Source organism: Lolium perenne, chromosome 2, assembly GCF_019359855.2.
Source record: "Lolium perenne isolate Kyuss_39 chromosome 2, Kyuss_2.0, whole genome shotgun sequence".
NCBI lineage: Eukaryota > Viridiplantae > Streptophyta > Magnoliopsida > Poales > Poaceae > Lolium > Lolium perenne.
In genome coordinates, this window is record NC_067245.2 from 254,882,984 (window position 1) to 254,904,303 (window position 21,320).

Genomic DNA, 21,320 nt, shown 5'->3' on the forward strand with positions numbered 1-21,320 from the left:
GAATTGTGCTCTCTAATGGGCTGGCCCCGATATAATCTGCCCTCGGCAGAGCGCTGGATGGGCGTGTTCGAGGAGATAGACCGAACACATCCCCCAAATTCGGAGGGCTCCTCGCCACCGACCAGGTCGGCAGCAGCAAGTCGCCGCACACCCCCGCGCCCGCAGGTTGCTAGTTGGGCCGCGGCCTAACATTAGGTAAATGCGTTTTTCGTTTTTCGTTTCTTTTTTTCTGTTGTTTCTTTACTTTTCTTTCTAAGTTTTTTAAAAACTCAAAATTTGAACATATTTTAAAAAATTATTCTCCAAAATTTGAAAAACATTATTTTTCAAAATTTCTCATTTTTTATATATGAACAATTTCCAAATTTAAACAATTTTCAAATTTTAACAATTTCAAATTTTAAAAATAATATTTAAACAATTTTCGTATTTGAATAATTTTTATACTTGAACAATTTTTGAATTTGAACAATTTTTATACTTAAACAATTTTCGAATTTGAACAATTTTTATACTTGAACAATTTTTGTATTTGAACATTTTTATACTTGAACAATTTTCGAATTTGAACAATTTTTATACTTGAACAATTTTCGGATTTGAACAATTTTTATACTTGAACAATTTTCAAATTTGAAAAAAAATCATAATTGAACAGTTTTCGAATTTTTTAGATTGAACATTTGAAAATTTGAACATTTTACATTTAAAATATATTTAAATTTTAAAAAATAAATCTTAAGAACGAAAAAAGAAACAGAAAAGAAAAATAAAACAAAAAAAACACGAACTGGGCCGACCAGGACGGCCTATTTATTACGCGCGGGTGTGTGTGGCGTGCTGTAACCGCCGACCTGGTTGGCATATAGGATTGGGCCAAATTCGTGGGGCGCCCAAATACTTGTTAGTTTGGTAGACTCAGCTTGTGTGGCCCAGGCCCAGCACATCATTTCGCTGGTTTTGATGATGACGATCGAGACGCACTCACGCACAGAAGCGGATCGAAGGATCGGCAGTTTCCGGGCAGGAAGCAGGATGCTCGCCGTCGCGTGTCGCACCGCATCGTTGATCTAGACATCTTACTGAATTATTTTGCTAGACTATTATCTTGTGGAACATGAGGAATCATCAATCTTATATTAATGTAATAAGCAAGCAAGTACAATTAAAGAATATACTTATTGATATTGCAATTGAGTCCGCACATGGGCTGATGTCCTTCTTCGGTAGGTATAGAGAAACTGTCTTTTTAGAGCAATTCCAATAGTATAGCCAACTGCTGGCTATAACAAGATGCCATATCATTTGTAGTCATCTTATAGCTAACATCTATAATAGTTGGCTACAAGAATGAAACACTTTACTAACATATGGCCCACATTTCACTCTCACAAAGTGCCTAGGAGCACGTGCAAGAGCTAGCTATTGCATAGTAGCCCACCTCCCTTCTCTCTCCTCTTCTCTCTCCTCCAACTCATCTAAAATATATTATTCAATGTCTTATAGTCAGCTGACTGGACTCTATTGTACTTGCTCTTAGAGGCACTAGACGCTGCTAAAGAAATAATTCGCGCACATGAATCACCAACAGGGCCACGGTCCTGAAAATCCGCTCAAGATTTTGGCCTATTTCTAGGACAAACTTGGTTGCTCGTAAGTTTTTCGTGCATCCACGGAGATGAAGCCATGATAGATTATTAGGTCAAGTTCATGTTCTGCATCTAATTAAGATGCCAAGAAGCTCATTTACGCACCATGGTAGAAAAACACGCACAAGTATTGGTTATCATAAAACACGCACAAGTATTGGTTGACACAAGGGGGGGTTATCATAAAAGTGTGCGCCAACTTGGGGGGGGGGGGGGGGGTTTCCTGGATTGCCCCTACCAGTAGTAGCATGACATTTTGAGTATGTTTAATTAACTAGTTCCACTCTAATCTACACAATCATGGTCTCGATGTTGTGATTCCATTCACGTGGATGGTAAATATTTTCGTCGGGTGTTTAAAACACAGTTTCATGTTTCCTTCGAAGCTTATTTGGACGAATTTTGTCAAATTCGTGGGATATAAACGACCGTTTGAATTTTTTTCGAGGGGTAGTTTCACCACACCGTTTCACACAATTTTTGTGTTCTAAGTTTTTTATTTTGACATTCCTAGACGAGTAGATCTACAACTCCGTCCGGTGTACTAGGGAGATGAAGATGCACTCATCTACCAATGTCAAAACAAAAACTACGAACATGGAAGTTGTGTAAAACATCGAGATGAACTTACTCCTCCAAGAAAATTTCAAACGGTCGACCAGGTCCCACAAATTTGACAAAATTCGACAAAAAAACTCCAATGGAAACATGAAATAAACATTCAAAATCTTGTCAAAACTTCAAACTGGTTGTGCGAACGGGTTCGCAACATCGAGACACATCTTTTCCATGTAGAGCCTATCTCAAATCGAAGCACCATTATATTATATAAATTGGAGGAGGAGGACTAAGATGAACTAGATTACAGAAAAAGTTACTTAATATGTGTGCACGCATGAAGTCAGGAAGGTTCCACTCCACTCGGCAGATCTTGGCTCATTGGAAATGCTAAAATCGATGTGCCTTCTGAGCCAACTTTTGAGAGCCTGACTTTGAATTAACAAGCCCTTAACTGGCCAGGATTGCAACACATCTCGAACACACACACGGAAGACGCTGGGTTACCAGCTTACAACACAAGCACATGGCAGAACAAAAAACGACACCCAAAACAAGAGGGGCATGACTAAACCAAACAAAGATAAAACTTGAGGTCTTCGTGTCGAACAATTGAAGAACGGATGGTGCCCTGGCGGACACCAACGGAATCCCCACCGACCGACTACCCAAGCGCAGACACCAGCCACATGTAACCAGAGAATGAGAAACAAGAGAACGAAGCAACGCCTCCAGGAAGGGGAGCTACACCAAGGTGACGCCACTGCTTGATCCGTAAAGGGTTATTTTAACGTTGCACATACGCGAAAGCCCGTGTGGCAACAAAGAGGCCAACTTAGCTCAACGCATGCGGAAAACGCACCTACAACGACCAAATTGACTCCTAGTTTCTACTAGTAGCCCTTTATAAGCAAGAGTGCATGCAGCTCAACTGTATGTCTGTAACCCAAACTCAAGCATGACGACTGGCCACGCCCAACTGGTTGTCCATGCCAATCGGCCCAGCTCCAAACTCTGCACCATACGAACCCGATGCACCCTACGCCCACGACATGCAAACACGGTACATCGACCAATCCCGACTCTCAGAAAGACGAACACAGTGTACCCCACGGCCACCTTTGCCGTCGCCGGATCGGAGGGAGACGGCTTCCCCAGCACCGACACCGACCGCTTCGACGTGCTAGACTTCCACCACGTCGAGTTTTGGTGCGCCGACGCGGCCTCCGCTGCCGGACGATTCTCCTTCGGCCTCGGCGTACCACTCGCTGCGCAGTCCGTCATCACCACGGGGAACTCTGTGCACGCCTCCCACGTGCTCCGCTCACGCACAGGCTCTCTCACGTTCCTCTTCAGCGCTCCATATGCGCGGCACTGCACCGCCGCCGCCGCCGCCGCCGCCGCCACGGCGACCGTGCCCTCCTTCTCTGCTGACGGCGCGCGCCGCTTCACCTCCGATTACGGTGTTGCGGTGCGCGCCCTCGCTGTACGTGTGGCCGACGCCGCCGAGGCATTCTGGGCTAGCGTCAACGCTGGAGCTCGCCCGGCCTTCGCTCCTGCGGAACTCAGCCACGGCTTCGTCATGGCGGAGGTCGAGCTCTTCGGCGACACCGTCCTCCGTTTCGTCAGCTACCCAGACGGCACCAAAGTATCCTTCCTGCCTGGTTTCGAGGACGTCGCCAGCTCGGGATCCCCGGACTTCGGACTCACCCGATTCGACCACATCGCCGGCGCCGTCCCGGACCTGGCTTCCGTCGCCTCTTACGTCGCCGGGTTCACGGGGTTCCACGAATTCTCCGACTTCACCGGCCACAAAGTCGGCACTGGAGAGAGCGCGCTGAACGGCGTGGTTCTTGCCAACAACGAAGACACCGTGCTGCTCACGCTCCTCGAGCCGGTGCACGGTACCAAGCGCAGGAGCCAGGTACAGACCTTCCTTGACCACCATGGTGGCCCTGGCGTGCAGCACCTGGCGATGGCTAGCGACGACCTGCTAGGTACTGTTAGACATGTATAGTAGCTGTATTTGTATGTATACCGTATACGGTTGTATTTGTATCTTGTATGCCCATATATATATGAGATAGGCCTCTCCCTTTGGAGTAGTGCCGGTTCCCCCAAATCATTATTTGTTACATGGTATCAGAGCAAGTCGGCGCCGCCCCAACCCTAGGTTTTCCAAAACCCTAGGCCGCCGCCGCCGCCTCTTCGATCTGTCGCTTCCGCCAGCCATGTCGAACTCTTCCTCGACCACCGGCCTCACCTCCACTGGCTACCTGCCGGCCTCTCTCGCCGCCTTGCTGAACAGGCCGCTCGACTACGCCGCCATGACTGCTCTGTCGATCGGGACTGTTGCTGTCGGCTCGCTCTTCTCGCATCCGCCATCGACATCATCGTCCGCGGCCCCGACCTCGCTGCAGCTTCAGGCCCTCGTCACGTCCGCGGCCTCCTCCACTGCTGTCGCCGCGTCCGCGGCTTCGTCATCGTCGGCTTCTCAGCCGGCTGCCCCTGCGGTGGTTGCGCCGTCGGTGGTGCAGTCCCCGGCGTCGGACGGCCTGCTCCCGGCGCCCTACCACTTTGGTAATCATATTACCATCAAACTATCGCCCGAAAATTACATCTTCTGGCGTGCGCAGGTTCTTCCTCTCCTTCGGAGCCACTACCTCATGGGCTACGTCGACGGCACCCTACCCTGCCCTCCCGCACTGGTCGACGGTGTGCACGGACCGGTTATTAATTCGGCTCATCGTGTTTGGACTGGGCAGGATCAGGCCAACCTCTCCTCGATCCAGGGCTCCCTCACGCCGGGGGTCGCTGGGCTCGTCGTCTTCGCCAAAACCTCCCATGAGGCGTGGAGCATCCTCGAGAAGACCTTCTCGGCGCAATCCCAGGCCCGCGCCAACGCTCTCCGTCGTCAACTCGGCGAATGTGAGAAGCTCGACCTCAGCGTCACGGACTACTACAACAAAGTCCGTGAGCTTGCGGACACGCTGGCCTCCATTGGCCAGCCTCTTCGCGACTCCGAGTTCACCTCCTACGTCGTCAACGGCCTTGATGAAGAGTATGATGGCCTCGTCGAGGTGGTCAACGAGCGCGCCGCCACCTCTCCGATGCCTCCCCATGAGTTGTACCAGCGCCTCCTCAACACTGAGCAACGTGTGGAGGCTCGTCCTGGGCGACGGGAGCGCGGTGGCCACGGGGATGCGTCCGCCCTTGCCGCCAACAAGGGGGGAGCGCGCCCTCCTTCGTACACGGCGCCTACCTCAGGGAAGACCTACGTTCCCAAGAACTCCGCGCCCTCACCGGATCACTCGGGCGGTGGCCGTCCCCAGCGCACATGTCAGCTGTGTGGTCGTGACGGTCACCTTGCTTCCAAGTGTCATCGCCGGTTTCAGCGCAGCTTCCTCGGCATCGGCAACGACGGCAAGGACACTCGCAACAATGCCCGTCAAGCCGCCATGGCCGATCGCCCTGCCCCTCAGGGTCAGCAGGGGAACACTCAGACCTATGTTGATCCTCACTGGTACATGGACACCGGTGCTACGGATCATCTGACGAGTGAGTTGGGCAAGCTCCATACTCGTGATGCCTATCATGGTTCCGACAAGGTTCACACCGCCAATGGAGCAGGTATGCACATCTCACATATTGGTCAAGCATCTCTTCTTACTAGACATGCCGATAGGAATCTCTGTCTTCGTAATGTCCTTAGAGTTCCCTCTGTGACACGTAGTCTCCTTTCTGTTCCAAAACTCACTTATGATAATAATGTGTTTTGTGAATTTCACCCTTTTGATCTTTTTGTTAAGGATCGGGCCACGAGGGACATTCTTCTTAGTGGGTGTCTTTGCCAAGGTCTCTATCGGTTGGAGTCACCCCGTGCATCTCAGGTCTTCAGTGGAGTCCGCACTTCGTCGTCACAGTGGCATGCTCGCTTTGGTCATCCAGCCACACCTATTGTTCGCCATATTCTTCATCGCCATGAGCTTCCTAGTTTGCCTAGTAATAAAGATCCTGCAGTGTGTGATGCATGTCAGCAGGGCAAGAGTCATCAACTTTCTTTTTCATCCTCTAGTAGAGAAGTTAAGAATCCTCTAGAAATTGTGTTTTCAGATGTGTGGGGTCCTGCTGATGTTTCTGTCAGTGGTCATAAATACTATGTCAGTTTTATTGATGCTTATAGTCGCTTTACCTGGTTATATCTTATTAAGCGCAAATCTGATGTGTTCAATGTTTTCATTCAGTTTCAAACCCATGTTGAACGGCTTCTCAAGCACAAAATTATTCATGTTCAGTCTGATTGGGGTGGCGAGTATCGCAACCTCAACACATTCTTTCAGAAACTTGGGATTTCTCACCGTTTAGCATGTCCTCATACACATCAGCAGAATGGCACTGTTGAACGTAAGCATCGTCACATTGTTGAAACTGGCCTCACTTTGTTAGCTCATGCATCTGTTCCTTTTCGGTTCTGGAGTGATGCCTTCACCACGGCTTGTTTTCTCATCAACCGTACTCCCACTAGAGTTCTCAATATGAAGACACCCATTGAATTGTTATTGCATGAAGTTCCTGACTATACCTTTCTTAAGGTGTTTGGGTGTGCTTGTTGGCCTCACTTACGCCCCTACAATAAACGGAAGTTGGAATTTCGCTCTAAAAAATGCGTTTTTCTTGGGTATAGCTCTCTTCACAAGGGCTACAAATGTCTTCATGTTCCCACCAATCGTGTCTATATCTCTAGGGATGTCGTGTTTGATGAAAAACTGTTCCCTTTTGCCAACCTACCAGCCTCCACTGCCGAGTCTGCTTCATCTCCTTCCACCACTGTTCCTGCTGACCAATTTGTAGATGCTGCATATTCTCCTCTGTTGTTGTCTAACCATGGTGCAGGTACTGGGCGTGGTGCTCGGCTGGAGTTGTTAAAGGATGATGCGCCGTCATCTTCACTACCTTCCGTGGTGGTGGATCACGTCGATCCTGGCGTCTCCTTGCATGGCCTTGATGGCCGTGCCCATGCAGACGCTCCCGCCGCCTCGCCCACGTCGCCTCCTCGCGCGACGTCTCCAGCTGCTGACCGTGCACATGCAGCGGCTCGCCCGCACGTGCATGACACCGGGACTCGTGCCCATGCACGCTCCGACGACCTGGGCTCTGATAGCCCCCCTTCGTCGCCTGAGCCTGCCTCGCCCCCGCGCACCTCTTCGGCTTCGGCGCCCTGATACGTCCAATTTGCATCACTATTTTATATCATAATTTGCTGTTATTCATTGATATATTTCATATTGGGACACAATACTTATGTTATTTCATCTATTTTGCATGTTTCATCATTATTGGAGGATCAAGCACCGGAGCCAGGATTCTGCTGGAAAAAGCACCGTCAGAATGCAATATTTCGGAAGATCAACTGTGGAAGAAAATTATACCAAAAATCCTATTTTTCAAGATGACGAAGGAAGCCAGAAGGAGGAGCCAGGAGGACCCAGGGTGGGCCCACACCCTAGGGCGGCGCGGCCCATGGCCTGGCTGCGCCGCCATGTAGTGTGGGGGGCCCACAGCCCCTTTCGCCTCCTTTTCTTCGCGAAATCCTTCGTCCCAAAAACCTAAGCCACAGAGGGTACCTCGCGAAGAGTTACAGCCGCCTCTGCGGGGCGGAGAACACCAGAGAGAAAAGAGCTCTCCGGTGGGCAGGAATCCGCCGGGGAAATTCCCTCCGGGAGGGGGAAATCGACGCCATCGTCACCGTCATCGAGCTGGACATCATCTCCATCACCATCATCATCATCTCCACCATCATCACCGCCATCTCCACCGCTGGACATCGTCACCGCCGTAGCAATTTGGGTTTGATCTTGATTGTTTGATAGGGGAAACTCTCCCGGTATCGATTCCTACTTGTTGTTGATGCTATTGAGTGAAACCATTGAACCAAGTTTATGTTCAGATTGTTATTCATCATCATATCACCTCTGATCATGTTCCATATGATGTCTTGTGAGTAGTTCGTTTAGTTCTTGAGGACATGGGTGAAGTCTAAATGCTAGTAGTGAACTATGGTTGAGTAATATTCAATGGTATGATATTTAAGTTGTGGTGTTATTCTTCTAGTGGTGTCATGTGAACGTCGACTACATGACACTTCACCATTTATGGGCCTAGGGGAATGCATCTTGTATTCGTTTGCCAATTGCGGGGTTGCCGGAGTGACAGAAACCTAAACCCCCGTTGGTATATCGATGTAGGAGGGATCGCAGGATCTCAGAGTTTAAGGTTGTGGTTAGATTCATTGTTAATTACTTTCTTGTAGTTGCGGATGCTTGCAAGGGGTACAATCACAAGTATGTATTAGTCCTAGGAAGGGCGGTACATTAGCATAGGTTCACCCACACAACACTTATCATAACAATGAAGATTATTTAGCCGTATGTAGCGAAAGCACTAGACTAAAATCCCGTGTGTCCTCGAGAACGTTTGGTCATTATAAGTAAACAAACCGGTTTGTCCTTTGTGCTAAAAAGAATTGGGCCACTCGCTGCAATTGTTACTCTCGCACTTTACTTACTCGTACTTTATTCAACTGTTACATCAAAACCCCCTGAATACTTGTCTGTGAGCATTTACAGTGAATCCTTCATCGAAACTGCTTGTCAACACCTTCTGCTCCTCGTTGGGATCGACATTCTTACTTATCGAAAATACTACGATACACCCCCTATACTTGTGGGTCATCAAGACTATTTTCTGGCGCCGTTGCCGGGGAGTGAAGCGCTATTGGTAAGTGGAATTGGTAAGGAAAACCTTTACTGTTGTGCTGATTTTATTTCTGCCTGCTGCTATAAGTCATTATGGAGAGATCTTCTCTTCAATTTTTATTTGGGAAATCTACTACTACTGCAACGGTAGTGGATGAGGCGCCAGGTGAGGAAGTGATACCATATAAAATACCTATGAAAATTATTGAACGTGTTATGGATAACCGCTATGAAGGGGATGGAACTGTCCATCCTGGTGATCATTTACTGTTTTTGCATGAATTATGCGGGTTATTCAAATGTGCAGGTATTGCTATGGATGAAGTGAGGAAGAAACTATTCTCTCTATCGCTGTCCTGGTAAGGCGGCGCATTGGTATAAATTCTTGGATAATGGGGATTCTCTTGAATGGAATGATATTGTGCCCCGGTTTTATTCTAAGTTCTATCCTCCAAGTGAAATTCACAAGGATCGGAATCGCATATATAATTTTTGGCCTCATGATGGAGAGAGTATTTCCCAAGCTTGGGGGAGATTGAAGTCTTTAATGCTCAAATGCCCCATTCATGAGCTTCCTGGTAATGTTATTATTGATAATTTCTATGCAAGACTTTCTTTTCAAGACAAGACCTTGCTGGATACTTCTTGTTACGGATCATTTACACGCAACAAAGAAGAGTTTAAAAGGGACCTTCTTGATCGAATCCAAGAAAATACTGAAGGTTGGGAGAACGACAAGGATAGAGAATCAGGTATAATTTATGATTATAAATGCATTGAAGCTTTTATGGATACTGATAAATTTCGTAATATGAGTGCTATATATGGTCTTGATTCTCAAGTTGCTGTAAATCTTTATAAAGCTTTTGCCTCTCATTATGAATTGCCAAAGAAGAATTTTGATAAGTATCATGAACTGTATAAAGATAAAATTGATTCATCTATTAATAAATGCGTTGTAGTTGAAACTGCTGATCATGTTATTCCTGAAGCTTATATTGAAAAAACTCCTTTCCCTGCTAAAATGAAGGAGTACTCTGTTATAAATAGTGCGGTTCATAAAAGTGAAAAGAAACCTGTAGAACCTGAAGAACAAATAAAAGTTGAACCTGTTGTTGCAATAGTTAAAGATCTTGTGACTGAAAATGTGGAGGATGGTCATATTATTTTCTGTGAAGATGCTTCTAATATTGTTTCACATCCTAATAAACCCAAACAAGCTAGTGTTCCTATGCTATCTGTTAGAATTGGTGATCATTGCTATTATGGATTATGTGATATTGGTGCAAGTGTTAGTGCTATTCCTTATGAGCTTTACACGGAGATTATGCACGAAATTGATTCTTGTGAACTTGAATATATTGATGTGGTTATTCAGCTGGCTAATAGAGAAACTATTTCTCCAATTGGTATTGTTCGAGATGTGGAAGTTTTATGCGGTAAGATTAAATATCCTGCTGACTTTTTGGTACTTGGTTCTGCTGCTAGTGATTATTGTCCTATTATTTTTGGTAGACCTTTTCTAAATACTTGTGGAGCTATTATAGATTGCAAGAAAGAGAAAATTTTGACTAAATTTGCTGGTGAATCTTATGAGTTTAACTTCTCTAAATTTACTAAAACTCCTTATAAAGCTAATCTGCCTAGTAATGATTTTAAAATGGAGCAGTGTGCATCTATTGTTCTTGTTCCTAATAATCCTTTGCAGCAACATTTGGAGGATAGCGAGAGTGAAGTTTTTAGAAAAGAAAGAGATGAGCTTGAGGAATTTTTTCTCCGCCAACCTATTCTGAAGCATGATTTACCGGTGGAAGATCTGGGTACAACACCGCCACCAAAGGAAGATCCTGTTTTTGATTTAAAGCCTTTGCCTGATAATCTTAAATATGCTCATATTGATGATAAGAAAATATATCCTGTTATTATTAGTTCTAAGCTTTCAGAGATTGAGGAAGAAAGGTTATTGGAAATATTGAAGAAGCACCGAGGCGCTATTGGCTACACTCTTGATGATTTGAAAGGGATTTCTCCTTCTATTTGCCAACATGCTATTAATATGGAAGATGATGCAAAGCCTGTTGTTGAACCTCAGCGTCGTCTAATTCCGAAGATGAAGGAAGTGGTAAGGAATGAGGTATTAAGACTTCTTGAAGCTGGTATTATATATCCTATTGCTGATAGTAGATGGGTTAGTTCTGTGCATTGCGTTCCCAAGAAAGGAGGAATGACTGTTGTGCCTAATGATAATGATGAGCTCATCCCTCAAAGAGTAGTTGTAGGATATAGAATGTGCATTGATTTTCGAAAAGTTAATAAAGTTACTAAGAAAGATCATTACCCTTTACCATTTATTGATCAAATGCTAGAAAGATTGTCTAAAAATACTCATTTTTGTTTTCTTGATGGTTATTCTGGGTTTTCACAAATTGCTGTTAAAGCTAAAGATCAAGAGAAAACCACTTTCACTTGTCCCTATGGAACTTATGCTTATAGACGTATGCCTTTTGGTTTATGTAATGCTCCTGCTACTTTTCAAAGATGCATGTCTGCTATTTTTCATGGTTTTTGTGAGAGTATTGTAGAGGTATTCATGGATGATTTTTCCGTCTATAGGAATTCTTTTGATAGTTGCTTGTGAAACCTTGATAAAGTTTTGCAGAGATGTGAAGAAACTAACCTTGTTCTTAATTGGGAGAAATGCCACTTTATGGTTAATGAATGAATTGTATTGGGACATAAAATTTCTGAGAGAGGTATTGAAGTTGATAGAGCTAAAGTTGAAGCAATTGAGAAGATGCCCTATCCGAGCGATGTTAAAGGTATTCGTAGTGTTCTTGGTCATGCTGGGTTTTATAGGAGATTTATTAAAGATTTCTCCAAGATTTCAAAGCCTCTTACTAATCTTCTTCAAAAAGACGTACCTTTTGTTTTTGATGATGATTGTAAGGAAGCTTTTGAAACTCTAAAGAAAGCCTTAACAACTGCTCCTATAGTTGAACCTCCTGATTGGAACTTACCCTTTGAAATTATGTGTGATGCTAGTGATTTTCTTTGTAGGCGCTGTTCTTGGACAGCGAGTAGATAAAAAACTGAATGTTATTCATTATGCTAGTAAAACTCTTGATGCTGCTCAACGAAATTATGCTACGACTGAAAAAGAATTATTAGCTGTAGTTTTTGCTTGTGATAAATTTAGATCTTATATTGTTGATTCAAAAGTTACTATTCATACTGATCATGCTGCAATTAGATATCTTATGACAAAGAAAGATGCTAAGCCGAGACTTATTAGATGGGTACTTCTGTTGCAAGAATTTGATTTACATATTGTAGATAGGAAAGGTGCTGATAATCCTGTTGCTGATAATTTGTCTAGATTGGAAAATATTGCTTATGATCCTGTTCCTGTTAATGATAGTTTTCCAAATGAACAATTGGCTGTAATAAAGGTGAGCTCGCGAGACAGTCCTTGGTATGCTGATTATGCTAACTTTATTGTTTCCAAGTACTTGCCTCCAACCTTTTCAGCTCAGCAAAGGAGGAAGTTCTTTTATGACTTGAGGCATTATTTCTGGGATGACCCACACTTATATAAAGAAGGAGTGGATGGTATTATGCGAAGATGTGTTCCCGAATATGAACAACAAGAGATATTGAGTAAATGTCATGGTAGTGCTTATGGAGGACATCACGCCGGAGAAAGAACCGCGCAAAAGGTTCTACAATCAGGTTTTTATTGGCCAACTCTCTTCAAGGATGCGCGAAAGTTTATTTTATCTTGTGATGAATGCCAAAGGGTTGGTAGTATCTCCAGACGTAATGAAATGCCTATGAATTATACTCTTGTTATTGAACCATTTGATTGTTGGGGATTTGACTTCATGGGACCTTTTCCGTCTTGAAGGTAACACTCACATACTTGTTCTTGTTGATTATGTTACTAAATGGGTGGAAGCTATACCTACAAAAAGTGCTGATGGTGAGACCTCTTTAAGAATGCTTTTAGATATTATTTTTCCTAGATTTGGAGTACCTAGATATATTATGACTGATGGAGGTTCTCATTTTATTCATGGAGGTTTTAGAAAAACTCTTGCTAAGTATGGTATTAATCATAGAATTGCTTCCGCTTATCATCCTCAAACTAGTGGTCAAGTAGAATTATCAAATAGAGAGATTAAATCTATTTTGGGAAGAAGGCATTAATAAAACTGGAAAGAATTGGGCTAGTAAATTGAAGGATGCACTATGGGCTTATAGAACTGCTTATAAAAATCCCATGGGAATGTCACCTTATAAAATGGTTTATGGGAAAGCTTGTCATTTACCTTTAGAACTAGAGCACAAAGCTTATTGGGCTGTTAGAGAATTAAATAAAGATCCTAAACTTCTTAGGTTATAAGAGGTTGTTGCAATTAAGTTCTCTAGATGAATGGAGAAGTGAAGCTTATGAAAATGCTAAACTCTTTAAAGAGAAAGTTAAAAAATGGCATGATAGAAGGATTATCAAAAGAGAATTTAATATTGGGGATAAAGTCCTATTGTATCGGTCTCGTCTCAGATTCTTTGCAGGGAAATTACTCTCGAAATGGGAAGGACCATATGTTGTCGAGGAGGTGTATCGTTCAGGAGCAATTAAAATTAGCTCTCTCCAAGGCAATGCTACGCAAGTGGTGAATGGACAAAGACTCAAGCATTATATCTCAGGTGATTCTTATAATGTTGATGTTGATATTATTCAAGTGGAAACACCGGAGGCTTTCATCAAAGGGCAAATTGACAGTCCGCCAGAACTCGACTTTGAATAGGTAACGATGCGGTAATGAAAAGTACGCAATTTACTTTCCGAACAATATTTTCGCTGTTTTTGGAAAATATGAAAAATTACGAGTTCGAAACGGAGTGGAAAGGACGCACGAGGGGGCGCCACCATAGGCCGGCGCGGCCAAGCCTGGGCCCGCGCCGCCCTATGGTTTGGCCGCCTCGTCGCCCCTTTCCGACTCTAGTTCGATCTGGTACTTTCCTTTTGTCGTGAAAATTTTTGCTATATAATCCCCCGGACCCCTGGAGGTCCGTATATCGTGTTCTCGACGTGTTTTGTTTCGAGCTGTTTCTGCCAGGATCTGTTTTCAGTTTAGAAGCACCATGGCCTCCAACAACAAGGGCAAGGGGCTTTCGGAGGAAGAAGTGAAGGAGGTGCCCTCAAGACAAGAGCAGCAAGCCGGAGGGAGCAAGCAAATCTTGGTGGGATCTGTTGACACTCGGCGTTCTTTTTCTCATAACCTGCAGGGACCTTTACCACCCGCTCTTAGCCTCGACTCCTTCCCCATGTTGGAAGAAGTTCTACGGACTACCGATGAGTTTTGTGATCAATATCGGGCTCTAAGAAGAGAAGTGGAGATACTCCAAGAGGAGAATTGCCGTCTCCGAAGAATGCTGGAATACCACTCGATTCGCATCACAAGGTCGTCATCGCCAACTTCAGATAACAATGAATCTCTTCGAATCTTAGTGCAGAATTGTCAAGCTGAAAAACTGAAGTTGAAGGAGTTTATTAAGAAGCGCGGGAGGAGTTCATCACCACCATCTCCGCAGGAGTAATTCATCATCGGTATTGGCATCCCCTTGGTTTGTTCCAAGCTTGGGGGAGTGCCGCGGTATCACATTATCACTACCTTTTACTTTTATTGTCAAGTAGTGTCATATCATGAGTAGGGAAGTTATCATATAAGATGGGTTGCAGTTTGGAAGTATCTCTCCTTTAGTTGGTTATCTATGTATCCCTTGGTGTGAGTTATCGTTATGGAATATTAATGAGAAGTCTTATCATTTACATATTGCACATCTTATTCTAGTTTGCAATCTCTATCATATGATTTACCTTGTTGTTAGTATTGGTATCACTTTGGGAGCATTGAATAAATCTATTTGGTTTTGGCAAACTTAGCATTGGTCAATAGCAACAACACTTTGAGGTTTAAGTAGAAAAGAGAAATACATGTAGATGTTTCATTGTCTTTCTTGTTAGCTCATAGCTTTTTATTCTGAAGTTAAAACTGTTTGTGCTTACAAGGAAGATGCATGATTGTTTCTATCACATGTATATTTGTTTGTTTCCCTCGACTCTTATGCTTGCTAATTAACCTTGCTAGCCAAAGACCTGTACTGAGAGGGAATACTTCTCGTGCATCCAAACCTTAGCCAAACCTATGTCATTTGTGTCCACCATACCTACCTTCTATGTGGTATTTTCTGCTATTCCAAGTAAATATTTCATGTGCTACCTTTAAACAATTCAAAACTTAGTATCTCTTATTTGTGTCAATGTGTCATAGCTCATGAGGAAGTATGTGGTGTTTTATCTTTCAATCTTGTTGGGCAACTTTCACCAATGGACTAGTGGCTTCATCTGCTTATCCAATAATTTTGCAAAAAGAGCTGGCAATGGGATTCCCAGTCCCGAATTAATTAAACTAAATAGACACTCCTCCATGGTATGTGATTGATGGACGGCACCCGAAGGATTCGGTTAGCCATGGCTTGTGTAAGCAAAGGTTGGGGGGAGTGTCATCATCATAATAAAACTAAAATAAAAAGGGCACTCCTTCATGGTATGAGATTGTTGGCAGGCACCCGAGGATTCGGTTAGCCATGGTTTGTGAAAGAAAAGGTTGGAAGGAGTGCCACACAAAATAAAAATAATATGGGAGCCGCTCTTTGAAGGTTGTTTGGCAAGGGAGTTAGAGTACCCGCTACCAGTCGTTGACAACAACAAACACCTCTCAAAATGTTACTTTTATTCTCTTTATATGATTGCAAAACTGAAAAAGCTCTAGCACATGATTTAATCCCTGTTACCCTCTGCGAAGGGCCTGTCTTTTACTTTATGCTGAGTCAGTAAACCTATTTCCCTCCATCTTAAGTAAGCATTTGAGTAGTTGTGATCAAACCATTATATTGTGATTTGCTTCATCATGTCTTTTATTCTTCCTTGTTTAGTACAAGTTTTATCTGAATGAATATAGCTTTGCAAGTTATCAATGATCATGAAGAGACCATTATGATTGAGTATGCAAGTTGTGCCTTATAAACTTTAACATGAGAGCGCTGCTCAATGAGATAAGTATAATCTGTTAATTGTTCTCTGACCAAGAACGAAGTTTGCCATCACCAATTATGATTTCTTATGCACCTTTATTTGTGATTACCTTATACTTGTTTCAAGTTGAGTTATATGAGGAAGTTGTTTACTATAATGTCTTGTGCGAATAAATATGATGTTTCTTGTCCGTATTTTATTTATCGACTCTTCACTCTATAAACATGTGGTCCTGTTTACCGAGCTCAGTTTCGCTTGGGACAAGCGAGGTCTATGCTTGGGGGAAGTTGATACGTCCAATTTGCATCACTATTTTATATCATAATTTGCTGTTATTCATTGATATATTTCATATTGGGACACAATACTTATGTTATTTCATCTATTTTGCATGTTTCATCATTATTGGAGGATCAAGCACCGGAGCCAGGATTCTGCTGGAAAAAGCACCGTCAGAACGCAATATTTCGGAAGATCAACTGTGGAAGGAAATTATACCAAAAATCCTATTTTTCAAGATGACGAAGGAAGCCAGAAGGAGGAGCCAGGAGGACCCAGGGTGGGCCCACACCCTAGGGCGGCGCGGCCCATGGCCTGGCCGCGCCGCCATGTGGTGTGGGGGGCCCACAGCCCCTTTCGCCTCCTTTTCCTCGCGAAATCCTTCGTCCCGAAAACCTAAGCCACAGAGGGTACCTCGCGAAGAGTTACAGCCGCCTCTGCGGGGCGGAGAACACCAGAGAGAAAAGAGCTCTCCGGCGGGCAGGAATCCGCCGGGGAAATTCCCTCCGGGAGGGGGAAATCGACGCCATCGTCACCGTCATCGAGCTGGACATCATCTCCATCACCATCATCATCATCTCCACCATCATCACCGCCATCTCCACCGCTGGACATCATCACCGCCGTAGCAATTTGGGTTTGATCTTGATTGTTTGATAGGGGAAACTCTCCCGGTATCGATTCCTACTTGTTGTTGATGCTATTGAGTGAAACCATTGAACCAAGTTTATGTTCAGATTGTTATTCATCATCATATCACCTCTGATCATGTTCCATATGATGTCTTGTGAGTAGTTCGTTTAGTTCTTGAGGACATGGGTGAAGTCTAAATGCTAGTAGTGAACTATGGTTGAGTAATATTCAATGGTATGATATTTAAGTTGTGGTGTTATTCTTCTAGTGGTGTCATGTGAACGTCGACTACATGACACTTCACCATTTATGGGCCTAGGGGAATGCATCTTGTATTCGTTTGCCAATTGCGGGGTTGCCGGAGTGACAGAAACCTAAACCCCCGTTGGTATATCGATGCAGGAGGGATCGCAGGATCTCAGAGTTTAAGGCTGTGGTTAGATTCATTCTTAATTACTTTCTTGTAGTTGCGGATGCTTGCAAGGGGTATAATCACAAGTATGTATTAGTCCTAGGAAGGGCGGTACATTAGCATAGGTTCACCCACACAACACTTATCATAACAATGAAGATTATTTAGCCGTATGTAGCGAAAGCACTAGACTAAAATCCCGTGTGTCCTCGAGAACGTTTGGTCATTATAAATAAACAAACCGGTTTGTCCTTTGTGCTAAAAAGGATTGGGCCACTCGCTGCAATTGTTACTCTCGCACTTTACTTACTCGTACTTTATTCAACTGTTACATCAAAACCCCCTGAATACTTGTCTGTGAGCATTTACAGTGAATCCTTCATCGAAACTGCTTGTCAACACCTTCTGCTCCTCGTTGGGATCGACATTCTTACTTATCGAAAATACTACGATACACCCCCTATACTTGTGGGTCATCACGCCCTCCTCGCCCGCCTCGTCTGCGGCCGGGTCGCCTGCGGCCTCTCCGTCCGCCTCGTCTCCGCCTGGGTCTGCGGACAGTTCAGCCTCGGCGCCCCCTGTTCCTCCGACGACTGTTGCTCCTGTGGCTCATCGCCCACACACGCGCAGTCGTATTGGCATCGTTCGACCTCTTCAGCGCACTGATGGTACTGCTGCATGGTACGCTGCCTGTCTTGCTGCTGCACAGCTGATCCCTCTGCTGAACCTCGCAATTATCAAGCTGCTATGAGTGTGCCTCATTGGAGAGAAGCTATGGAATTGGAATATCAAGCTCTGCTTCGTAATCAGACTTGGACACTCGTTCCTCCGCCACCTCGGGTCAATGTCATTGATTCTAAATGGGTTTTCAAAGTGAAGAAACATGCTGATGGGTCTATTGAGCGCTACAAAGCGCGTCTTGTTGCCAGAGGTTTTCGGCAACGCTATGGCCTGGATTATGAAGATACATTCAGTCCCGTCATTAAGCCCACTACCATCAGGGTACTTCTCTCCATTGCAGTTACTCGCGGTTGGTCTATGCATCAGCTAGATGTGCAGAATGCTTTTCTGCATGGTTTCTTGGAGGAGGAGGTGTATATGCGTCAGCCCCCTGGCTTTGTTGATTCGGCTCGTCCAGATTATCTATGTCGACTCACTAAAGCTCTCTATGGTCTGAAGCAGGCTCCTCGTGCTTGGCATGCGCGTCTTGCCAATGCGCTTCGTGCTCGTGGTTTTGTGCCCTCTACAGCTGATTCATCCTTATTTCTTCTGCAGAAGCCCGAGGTTACTATGTATCTCTTGGTGTATGTCGATGACATTATTCTTGTCAGTTCGTCTCCTATGGCTGCCGATACTCTTATTAAATCCTTGGGTGCTGATTTTGCTGCCAAAGATCTTGGCCAGCTTCACTTCTTTCTTGGTTTGGAAGTGACTCATTGGGACCGTGGCTTGATTCTGACACAGAAGAAGTATTCCCTGGATCTTTTGCGACGGGCTGGCATGCTGAAGTGTAAGACAGTTGCGACTCCCATGTCCTCCACCGAGAAAATCACTGCTGTCGATGGTGAACTTCTCTCTTCTGCTGATGCCACTGAGTACAGGAGCATTGTTGGTGGTCTCCAGTACCTGACCATTACTCGCCCAGATATCTCTTTTGCTATCAATCGAGTTTGCCAGTATCTTCATGAGCCTCGTGACACTCATTGGTCTGCCGTCAAGCGTATTTTGCGTTATGTGCGTCTTACAGTGTCCCACGGTCTCCATATTCGGCCGAGCTCTTCTGTTGTGCTCTCGGCTTATTCTGATGCTGATTGGGCAGGCAATCCTGATGACAGGCGATCCACGGGGGGTTATGCGGTCTTCTTTGGCTCTACCTTGATTGCCTGGAGTGCTCGCAAACAGGCGACAGTTTCTCGCAGTAGTACTGAAGCAGAATACAAGGCTGTTGGTAATGCTACTGCTGAGCTCATTTGGGTACAGTCGCTGATTAAGGAGTTGGGTATTCCTCAGCCGAGACCCCCTATACTTTGGTATGATAACATCGGTGCTACATACCTTTCTGCAAATCCGGTATTCCATGCCCGAACAAAGCACATTGAAGTTGATTTTCATTTTGTGAGGGAACGTGTTGCAAAACGGCTACTACAAATCAAGTTCATCTCCTCTAAGGATCAACTTGCTGACATCTTCACGAAGCCATTACCTCTACCACAGTTTGAGGCTTGCAGGCGCAATCTTACCCTTCTTGATTCTTTACGAAGTGGCTAAGATTGAGGGAGGGTGTTAGACATGTATAGTAGCTGTATTTGTATGTATACCGTATATGGTTGTATTTGTATCTTGTATGCCCATATATATATGAGATAGGCCTCTCCCTTTGGAGTAGTGCCGGTTCCCCCAAATCATTATTTGTTACAGGTACTTTGAGGGAGATCCGTGCGCGGTCCTCCCTCGGCGGCTTTGAGCTCCTGCCACCGCCGCCCCCAAGGTACTATGACGGTCTAAGGCAGCTCGCCGGTGACGTCCTATCGGAAGAGCAGATTAAGGAGTGCCAGGAGCTGGGCGTGCTGGTGGACAGGGATGACCACGGAGGTGTTGTGCTCCAAGTCTTCACCAAAGCGGCATGATGACTCAAATCTTTCACTACTTTTCTTGTTTCTCTCATAAAAAATAATTACCTACTTTTCATGCTTAAACCATGCAAAAAGAAATTTTTCTAGGATAACAATTTGACGAGATGAAATGAAACGTCCTATATGCAGGCCAACCTTGCTTTTGGAGTTTATCCAAAGGATACCGTGCGTGGAGAACCAGCTGGAATACAAGAGCGGTGGATACGGTGGGTTTGCAAAGGGCAACGTCTATTATTAACTATATAAAAGCTAACCCCATATGCCTCAAGGAGATTGATTTGGGTACTATTCACATCTCCGTTTTAACCAATCAGCCTTAGCCATGATAAGTTTTGTTACTGTTCATGTGTTGTTGTTTCAGAATGTGCGGGAGTTCAAATTCCTATTTATAAGGAGCTAGCCGGTGGATCCTCTATTTTAGGACCGGTTGCTTTCTATTTCTTCCGAAATATTTACCTTCGATCTCCGGTTTTATCGGCCTTCACCGACTGTGCATGCCTTTCGGGAATTGCTGTTGCTATCTTATTACCACGTATCTTTTTACGTGTCCCTTCCTTTCCTCTCCACCGTGGTACTTTCTGGGCCTAATTTTTAGGCCGTTTCCATTTGACGCAACTATTCGTCTATTCTCTTCCTCGGTTCCTGCGTTCACGGCTCCGCAGCGGAGAGACCGGCGTTCTTTTCTTCCTTCCGTTCCCCTTCGTTCTTGATTCGATTTCCTTGCTAGGTCTTGATCTCATCGTTTACTTCTACTTCTTCGTTTTTGCGTCCGTTAATCTTGATCTCAGTACATCTATTTTGTTGCACATCTCCGTATGAGTAGGGATGGTGCTCCCAGCCGTGGGGCATGGGCGCAGCCGTCTGGCTCCTGCGCCGCCATCAAATTATGGTGCTCCCGGCCGTGGGAGAGGCCGACCGGCCTCTACGACGTCTCCTCTGTTGTTGCTTCTCTCGCGTTGCCATGGGCTGGATGACTTAACTTCTCTTCATGCTCATCATCCGTGCCACAGGCTCCGTCGTCTGTGCCCTGGCCCCCATCTTCGGTGCCGCATCGCCGGTGTTGCCTTGATGAGGTGCCTTCTGGATCGTTGGGCTATTGCTCATCGCGTTCCCACCGACGTGACCGAGGCTCCTCTGCCGTTGTTGGCGTTGTTGGCAGTCCAGTTGCTGATTCAGTTGTTGCTGATGCCTCTCATCATCTGCCATTTGGCGTTTCGTCTTGCTTGCTGATGATTCTCCGCCTGTTATGTGGCCTGCTGGAGGTGTGTGATAGGGATCTGGTCGTCGGAATGGAAGATCACT

General features: G+C 44.9%; 1 protein-coding gene across 1 annotated transcript; it reads left to right on the forward strand.

Annotated features, from left to right (window-relative positions):
• The first annotated feature begins 3,160 nt into the window (after positions 1 to 3,160).
• Positions 3,161 to 20,992, forward strand: LOC127329309 (4-hydroxyphenylpyruvate dioxygenase-like). The gene is made up of 4 exons (XM_051355840.1): positions 3,161 to 4,204; positions 19,804 to 20,006; positions 20,148 to 20,224; positions 20,842 to 20,992. The coding sequence occupies exons 1-4, from the start codon at positions 3,166 to 3,168 to the stop codon at positions 20,990 to 20,992; spliced, it is 1,470 nt and encodes a 489-aa protein (XP_051211800.1). The 5' UTR covers positions 3,161 to 3,165.
• The last annotated feature ends 328 nt before the right edge of the window (positions 20,993 to 21,320 follow it).